This window comes from Otolemur garnettii, unplaced genomic scaffold, assembly GCF_000181295.1.
Source record: "Otolemur garnettii isolate 467f Iridium unplaced genomic scaffold, OtoGar3 scaffold00244, whole genome shotgun sequence".
In the NCBI taxonomy this organism is placed as follows: domain Eukaryota; kingdom Metazoa; phylum Chordata; class Mammalia; order Primates; family Galagidae; genus Otolemur; species Otolemur garnettii.
The window spans coordinates 1,063,459-1,071,952 of NW_003852639.1; the positions used below are offsets into that span (position 1 = coordinate 1,063,459).

The 8,494-nt window shown below is 51.4% G+C and overlaps 2 protein-coding genes across 3 annotated transcripts in view; one reads left to right on the forward strand and one right to left on the reverse strand.

Annotated features, from left to right (window-relative positions):
* The window catches only part of S100A13 (S100 calcium binding protein A13), a 10,857-nt gene extending 7,026 nt beyond the window's left edge, over positions 1 to 3,831 (reverse strand). Inside the window, exons 1-2 of one of the 2 annotated variants that reach the window (XM_003802262.3) lie at positions 3,746 to 3,831; positions 2,631 to 2,806 (exon numbers count right to left, since the gene is read on the reverse strand). In XM_003802262.3, the coding sequence (XP_003802310.1) occupies positions 2,631 to 2,783 (153 nt within the window). In that variant the 5' untranslated portion in view covers positions 2,784 to 2,806; positions 3,746 to 3,831. The remainder of the gene's footprint in view (positions 1 to 2,630; positions 2,807 to 3,745) is intronic. The other variant, XM_023508324.1, reaches the window with a different exon arrangement.
* S100A1 (S100 calcium binding protein A1) lies at positions 3,761 to 8,254 on the forward strand. Its single transcript, XM_003802263.3, has 4 exons — positions 3,761 to 3,864; positions 4,547 to 4,614; positions 6,153 to 6,306; positions 7,922 to 8,254. Exons 3-4 carry the CDS (start codon positions 6,166 to 6,168, stop codon positions 8,063 to 8,065), a joined length of 285 nt encoding a protein of 94 aa, XP_003802311.1. The 5' UTR covers positions 3,761 to 3,864; positions 4,547 to 4,614; positions 6,153 to 6,165; the 3' UTR covers positions 8,066 to 8,254.
* Positions 8,255 to 8,494: the final 240 nt, after the last annotated feature.

Genomic DNA, 8,494 nt, shown 5'->3' on the forward strand with positions numbered 1-8,494 from the left:
AAAAAAAAAAAAAAAGGACATACTTAAGTGAAAGCATTCATTATTTGAAATTCAAATGTAACTGAGCATCCTTGGTTTTTGCTTTGTTTTGTTTTTCTAAATCTGGCAATCCTGATTTATTCATGAAAAATCACTTTATAGCATGTAAATTCTTCTGGCTTCACCTTTCACCTAAAATAGAAGTCTTTTTTCCCTCACCTTCTACTTATTTCCAAAAGAGGGCATCAAGGAACTTAACCTGCCTGCACAGTGGATTTCTATTTAAGAGATCTTTGTGATTATATTTAACCTGTACTTGTGCTTTGGCTTAATGTCTAACTTACACTACTTGTAATTGATTAATATTCAATAAAAACATTTTTAAAGTAAAAAAAAAGAAAATAAAAAATAAAATAAGTAAATAAGATTTATTTATTTATTATATTATTTATAAGGCACCAGCCACATACACCTAAGGTGGCGGGTTCGAATCCCCAGCCCGGGCCCATCAAATAACAATGATGGCTGCAACCAAAAAATAGCCGGGCGTTGTGGCAGGCGCCTGTAGTCCCAGCTACTTGGGAGGCTGAGGCAGGAGACTCACGTGAGCCCAGGAGTTGGAGGTTGCTATGAGCTGTGATGCCATGGCACTCTACCCAGGGGGATAGCTTGAGGTTCCATCTCAAAAAAATAAATAAATAAATAAATAAATAAGATTTACGTATACTAGATGATTAAAAAGCAATACTGGCTCAGAACCCGTTGCTCAGTGAGGGCGCCAGCTACATACACTGAGGCTGACAGGTTCGAGCCCAGCTCAGGCCTGCTAAACAACAATGACAACTGAAACCAAAAAACAGCTGGGTTTTGGGGTGGGCGCCTGTACTCCCAGCTACTCGGGAGGCTGAGGCAAGAGAATCACTTAAGCCCAAGAATTTGAGGTTGCTGTGAGCTGTGATGGCACAGCACTCTACCAAGGGTGACAGAGACTCTGTCTCAAAAAAAAAGAATGAGGTGCTGAGATGAAGGAGAAAAAAATCTTTGGAAATGAGGAATTCAAAAAATTGAAAGGCCCACATATTGAGTAAGTTGTGTGTGTAGGTGCTGAGTCCACAGAGAATAATGACAGAAGCAATAAGGAAAACAGCAAGCCAAGAGCTGAGGAGCTGTAAGGAGTACAATAATAGGGACTGCGGGCAGCAGGTTAGCTTCCAAGAAGCTGAGAGGTTTTAGGAAGAAGAAAAAACTAAAATCAGGAAGAAGCCATGGAAAGCAAAGAGGTCACTTCCTGCATTTCCAAGCCTCAGAGGGAATTGATCACAGCTTGGAAAGATTAATCGAAAGCCTTCAGGGGAAGAGACTGAAGTTTCCAGTAAGAAAAAAGGAAAGTTTGAGAAGTCAGAAGATGTAGAGGAGCCATGTTAACTCATTTTAATGTGTTTATAAATTTTCAGAAAAGATTTTCCTGTACAAAAAACTGGTTCTTTTTTTGATTTTTGTTTTTGTTTTTGTCTTTTTGAGACAGTCTCACTATTTTGCCCTCGGTAAAGTGCTGTGGCGTCACTGCTCACAGCAACCTCCAACTCCTGAGCTTAAGCGATTCTCTAGCCTCAGCCTCCTGAGTAGCTGGAACTACAGGGACCTGCCACCACACCCACCTATTTTTTGTTGCAGTTTGGCCAGGGCCAGGTTCGAACCCACCACTCTCAGTATATGGGGCTGGCACCCTACCCACTGAGCCACAAGCACTGCCCAGTCCATGGAATTTGAATCCTGACTCCCCACTATGAGTAGGAGAGAAGGAATGAGCCTGCTGGGCACCCTATTGAGGGGATGTCCCTAGAGGGTGGGAAGTAATCACAGATACCCCTTATAGGCCCTCTTGCACTGAAAGTCTGTGACTCTAATGAATTTGGCCATCTCTTTATTTTTGACAAGTCCCTTCCCACTGGCTAAGCCTCAGTTTCCATATATGTAAAGTGAAGAGTTTGAACTGTATTTTCTCTTGCCTCCTTCTAGCTCTGATAATCTTCAAATCTCCTGGAAACATTTCTGGCTCCAGTCCTGTATTGGGAAAATGAGACCAGAGAGACACAGACATGCGCAAGAAGTCAACAGCATTGGCCCAGGACGCTGGCTCATGCCTGTAATCCCAGTTCTGTGGGACACCAAGGCGGTTGGATTGCTTCAGGAGTTCCAACCTAACCTGGGCCAGAGCAAGACCCTGTCTCTACTAAAAATAGAAAAATTAGCTGGAGGTGGTGGCATCTGTTGTCCCAGCTATTTGGAAGGCTGAGGCAAGAGGACTGGCTGAGCCCAGGAGTTTGAGGTTGCTGTGAGCTATAACGCCACGGCACTCAGGGTGACAGAGTGAGACTGTGTCTCCAAAAAAAAAAAAGAATACAATAGCATCATCTGAGGGGAACAGAAGACCCAATACTTCCACTTGTAGGGACATAAGCATCTTTGCTTTCCTTGTTATGCATACACACACACTTCAGGCAAGAAAACCCAGAACCATTTACACCTGCAGTCACCCACACCCATCATGTGGCCACAGTATCATACTCCGTTGTATTCACATCTCCTCAAACACACAGTGTCCCACAATCACCATCTCCCAAAATCTCAATCCAGAGACCTCTTCCTACCTTGAGCAGATGAGGCAGCTGCTGAGTAACCAGTGCCTTAAACTCCTCGATGCTGAGGCTGCCCTTCCGGCCCTCCTTCCCTGCAAAGGTGAAGAATGTGGTGACTACTGTCTCGATGGCCAGCTCCAACTCAGTCAGTGGCTCTGCTGCCATTCCTCCCTGGGGCTGGAGCTGACCTATGGAACAGGGAAGGAGCAGAGAAGAGAGTCAGGGACCAGGGACAGATCAGAAGACCCCTGCCTTGGTACTGCCACCTCAGACCTCTGCCTGGAGGGCACCATGTGGGAAGAAGGAGGACACAGGGGCTGAGCTTGGGGAAGGGGGCCAGGCAACAGCAGCTCAGTTTAGGTGGGAATGGGAGATTTGGTTCCAGCAACCCTCTAGTAGGTCTCACAGTCTGGGAGGGTCTTTCTCAAGTGTCTGTGTCTTAGGGACCTCTTATGGTAGCCCCTCAGTCTGAAGACACCTCTGAGAGACTTCAGTCTGAGGTCCTTCTTTGGAGTTATTTTGAGTCTGGTGGCCCCTCTGGGGGTGTCTGTTCCAAGGGCCCCTTCTTGTCTCATCCAGCCTCAGAGGGTCATGAGGCAGTTTGTCTCCAAAACACGTTTATGTTAGGAGCTGGTGTCCAACTGCCCACACCCTGCCCACCCACACACACTCCTCCCAGCAGAGAAGCCTAGGGCCTGGCCACTGGCCAGGCTAACCGTGGTCAAACCTGGCTGGGGCGGACATATCCATCTTTCCTGCTCCCCAGCCCTGCCCCTCCTCAGGGCTGGCTGAGCAGAGTGCTGGCTGAGCAGAGTGCTGTGACCAGGACCTCAAGGTTCTCCTGGTTCTTGCTGCCAACTGACAAGGGTGCTGGGACAGGACTCCTCTGAGCCCTGCATACAGGAGGGTTGGCAGGGCACCTAGGGTGCAGAGGGGAGGGCTGGAGGAAGGGACTGACTCTCCTCCCTCCCTTCTCTGCCCACATCCACACTCCAGCAGGGACTATTGCTGGGATTCAGAGAGCCACTTCCTGAATTCCTCCCTATGCTGACTCTGGGGAAGGGGCTGGGACTCCAGGAGAGAAGAGGATCCCCAGGCTCTTTCCAGGGCAGGGGCCCACAACTCACCCAGGCGCAGCCTCACCGGGTGCAGCGCTCACAAGAGCTGGAGCCCGCAGATTGAGGTTTACCAGCAGGAGAGAGAGAGCGAACAGAGCCGGCCAGCGGGAGTGCTCTATTGGCCAGAGGTATCAAGTTCCCGTCGTTGATTCGGGACAGGAGCCGCCCAATCACGCCTCTTGCCCTGCAATCAGGCCTGGTCTCAGCCCTCCAACCAGACCCAGGTGCACCCCGTGTATGGAAGAGGGCTGCGTGGACAGATCGTGTTCAGCGGGGCTCCTAGTGTTACCCCCACACACACACACAAACCACCACACTCCCCACATCTAATCAGGAGAGTCTATGTCAGGGGAGAGGGAGGAGCAACAGCTGATTGAAAAAAATCAGCCCAGGGAGCTCAGCACGGAGAGGGCAGACCCCTCCAATGTCCCTGCCGACCAAGACCCCCGCTCTGAGAACCCCAGGCTGAGACACCCATGGAAGAGTATCCTAAATTGAAACCCCTCAGGAAGGCCCGTTGCCTGAGTAGACCCTCTGCCCTGCCCTGCCCGGCAGCGGGAGCATCTCAAGCCCCTCCTTGAGCCTCTTTCCCCACTTCCTCTCTCTTGCCTGGCCTGCTGGTGCCCAGCAGAGAGAAGGGGGGCAGCCAAGGCCAGGAAGAGACACAAGGCAGCCTGTTCCAGCCCAGGAGACAGAGGGCGCCTCTGTCCGCAGCTGGCCTCTTGCCCTGTTGGGTGTCTGCATGTGAAGGGGTGGAGCTGGTGGGGGGGGTGGGAGGGAAGGACACTGAAGACAGGTCTCCCCACACAGCTCCAGCAGCCACACTTGGAGCCTTGACTGGCCACCTACAACCTGTTCCCACTTCTGGCTGGCTGACCGTGAGTATCCCCCAACCTATGCTAGGACCCATGGTGTGGCCAGGCTGGGAGAAAGGGGGCCTCTAAGGGGTTCCAAGAGACTGGGAACAATAGCATTATGGGGCACTGAGCATCTGGAGGGACAGCCAGGCTGAGGGCAGTCTGGGATTTGAGAGGAAGTAGAGTTTGCAAGGTAATGAACAGAGCCAAGTGAGCTGAGGATAGGGGGACCAGTGAGGACTCCCTACAAGCCTTCAGTACCTTCCCCCCCACACACACAGAGCTCTCAAGTCCCCTGCCAAGGCCCTCCCCTTCCATGGGGTAAGAGTAAGAGAGAAGACAGCTAAGCCCCCTTCCATCCTCCATCTCTGCCACCCCACCCAGCTTTGCCAAGAGCTCAGGTCCCAGGGAATCCTGGTGGTGGTGGTGGTGGGGTGACAGAGCATGGCTCCTGTGACATCAGGAAGAGGGGGCCCTGGATGCCTACCTGCCCCAACTCGACCTTCACACAACTTCCCCTTTCATTCTCCCTTTTTTTGGCCCAGACCTCCAGACTCCTCTTTCCCCCAGTTCTTTCCTCTTTATTTTCCTGTCTGCCCTGCCCAGGTCCTCTCAGAACTGCCCCCACACAAACATAAAACCCCAGGCTGCTCTAGGGCTCCAGGCAACCCCTATGTAAGCCCCTCCTGTATAGGGTGGTAATTGAACCACCAGCATCCCTCCCTCAAGAACCCCCTTATCCTCTCCATCAACCCAGGCTTAGGTTCCATCTCCCTGTGTCTCTGTGACAACTGCTTCTCATGTCCAGAGTTCAGGTGACAGTCACAAGGGCCCCATTGAAGAGCTGGCATACCATCTGATCAGGGCCTATTGTCCAGTCCCCCAGGCCTGGGGAGGGTTGGGGATACCTGATCTGAGACACCTGAGCTGCTCCTGGGACTGTGACTATAGAAGGTCTATCTCAGTGCCAAGGACAAGAGACACACCCCCCCCCCCAATAGCAATCCCTCCTCTCAACAGACTCCACACTCATCCCAGGCTGCTCATAGAGAGCTCAGAGGCACTGCAACCCCCTCCCCAACTTGCCAAGAAGGCTTAGGCACCTACTCAGGCTGCCACCACTCCATCAGGCTCATTGAGGTGCCAAAATGACCCCTTGGCAGGGGTGGGCAGCAGAAACAAGACTATAGAGAAGACCCCAGCCCACCAAGCCACAGAGCCTGGTTGTGCTAGGCAGGCACAGGGTTAAAATAGAGCCAGAGTGAGCCTCGCCTGGTCCTGTGACCACCACTGCTGCCCTACCCTCCTCAGTCTCTGCCCACAGCCAGTGTAGATGTCTACTGGAGGCCCCTGGAGCCAGCCCAGCTCCAGCTGCTCTCTCTCCATGACCCTAGCATGACTCCCCTGGGCTGGGGTACAGATCGGGGGACACGGAGGACAAGTCTGGATTTAGGTCTGTTGGAGGACCAAGGCTAGGCTTGTGGGGACTCCCCTCACCTAGTCCCCTAGTACGCTAGACCTAGTCCCCAGCTCCCTTCCATTGTTGGTGGGGTATTCAGGTGCACTGCTGTGATGGGATCTGAGCTGGAGACAGCGATGGAGACCCTCATCAACGTGTTCCATGCCCACTCGGGAAAGGAGGGGGACAAGTACAAGCTGAGCAAGAAGGAGCTAAAAGAGCTGCTGCAGACCGAGCTCTCTGGATTCCTGGAAGTAAGCAGAGGGTGGGAGCAAGGTGGAGTGGGAGAGGGGTGGGGCAACTGGTGGTACCTCTCTGCCATCTCCCCACCCACCCCAGTTCAACCCTATCATCTTCCTCCTCTCCAGGTTTCTCTCCTGGGTTTTCTCGGGTGCCCAACTCCTCCTGGGTCAAGCCAAAATGCCCTGGTTTATTGGTCCCCTGTTAAGTGCTAGGCCCTAATAAAACTCAACAGTCTAGAGGGGAATGACTGACACTTAAAAGTAGACCAAGGATAGGGTGACCAGATTTTAACATTTGTAAAGCAGGACAAGGCCCAGGGGCGGGGCGGAGGCGGGGCAGGGCCTAAAAACAATGCAAACTTTGATAAGCAGTTCTCCATAATCACTTCTCAACAATTATTTGTTATTATTACAGTTTAACATTATAAAATTAACAAAAATAATATAAAACTCATATTTTGGAGAAATAGCCACATGGCAGCCAAAAACCATATATTCCCTTCCTGTTCTCCCGCCCCTTCGTGCATTCTTTCCAAAAATCAGGACTCTTTTAAAACGCAGCGGGACACAAGACAAATTGTTCAAAAGCGGGACGTCTGGTCACCCTAACCATGGGGGCCAGGTGCAGTGGCTCACACCTGTAATCCCAGCACTCTGGGAGGCAACGGTGGGTGGATTGCTTGAGCTCAGGAGTTGGAGACCAGCCTGAGCGAGACCCTGTCTCTAAAAATAGTCAGATGCCTGTAGTCCCAACTACTCTGGAGGCTGAGGCAAGAGAATCACTTGAGCCCAAGAGTCTGAGGTTACAGTGAGCCTATAGCACTCTACCAGGGGGTGACAAAAGTAAGACTCTGTCTCAAAACAAACAAACAAACAAAAGTAGACCAAGATGGCCAAGGCTAATGGCTCACGCCTGTTAATCCTAGCACTGTGGGAGGCTGAGGTGGGAGAAATGCTTGAGAACAGGAGTTTCAGATCAGTTTGAGCAAGAGTAAGAACCCCATCTCTACTAAAAATACAAAAACTAACTGGGTGTTGTGGCAGATGTCTGTAGTCCCAGCTACTTGGGAGGCTGAAGCAAGAGGCTCACTTGAGCCCAGAATTTGAGGGTGCTGTGAGCTATGATGATACCCAGGGTGACAGAGTGAGATGCTGTCTCAAAAAAAAGTAAACCGGCTTGGTGCTTGTGGCTCAATTGGCTAAGGCGCCAGCCACATACACCTAAGTTGGTGGGTTCGAATGCCGCCTGGGCCCGCCAAACAACAATGATGGCTGCAACCAAAAAATAGCCAAGCGTTATGGCAGGCACCTATGGTCCCAGCTACTTGGGAGGCTGAGACAGGAGACTCGCTTGAGCCCAGGAGTTGGAGGTTGCTGTGAGCTGCGATGCCACGGCATTCTACCCAGGGTGACAACTTTAGGCTCTGTCTCAAAATAAATAAATAAATAGATAACAGCTTATTCTGTAAGCAACAGGAGCCCTCCGGTGTTCCAGGAGAGCAGAATCCCATATTTAGATGTAGTTCCTTATTTTTTTCTCTCCTCAACCACCTTCCCCACACTTCACTCAGTGTTGTACACCTCCCTCTCCCTACGCACGACCCCTTCTCTCCCTCTCCTCCCACAGGCCCAGAAGGATGCAGATGCTGTGGACAAGGTTATGAAAGAGCTAGATGAGAATGGAGATGGGGAGGTGGACTTCCAAGAGTATGTGGTGCTGGTCGCTGCTCTCACAGTGGCCTGTAACAACTTCTTCTGGGAAAACAGTTGAGCAGACACCAGTGGGCAGCGCCTTTCCTCTCCGCCCTGCCAGACCTGCCTCTGCACCCTGCTTCCACCTCAACCCACTTCTCCCTCTCTCATTCCCACTCTTGCACACTTCCCCACACACATCCACAAAGGGCGCAGGAGCAGCAGCCTACAACTCATCTTTCATTAAAGGCTCCTCTCTCACCTGCCATTTGGTGTCTGTCTCCTTTTCAGTCTGGAAGTGAGTGGAAAAGCAAGGCCTGTTCACTCTCAACTCCCCTTATTTGGGAAGGAGTCTTAAATTATTTAGGGAGAGGTCACAATGCATTGTATCTTCCTATTTGAGAAATACTCGGCTCGGCGCCTATAGCTCAACCGGCTAAGGCGCCAACCACGTACACCTAAGGTGGCGGGTTCGAATCCCCAGCCTGGACCCGCCAAACAACAATGA

What these genes read in the sequence shown, in the direction of transcription:
- S100A1 (XM_003802263.3), top strand. Translation starts at nt 6,166, where the DNA reads ATGGGATCTGAGCTGGAGACAGCGATGGAGACCCTCATCAACGTGTTC. An exon ending in AGCTCTCTGGATTCCTGGAA is followed by an intron (nt 6,307 to 7,921) that starts GTAAGCAGAGGG and finishes CTCCTCCCACAG; the next exon opens with GCCCAGAAGGATGCAGATGC.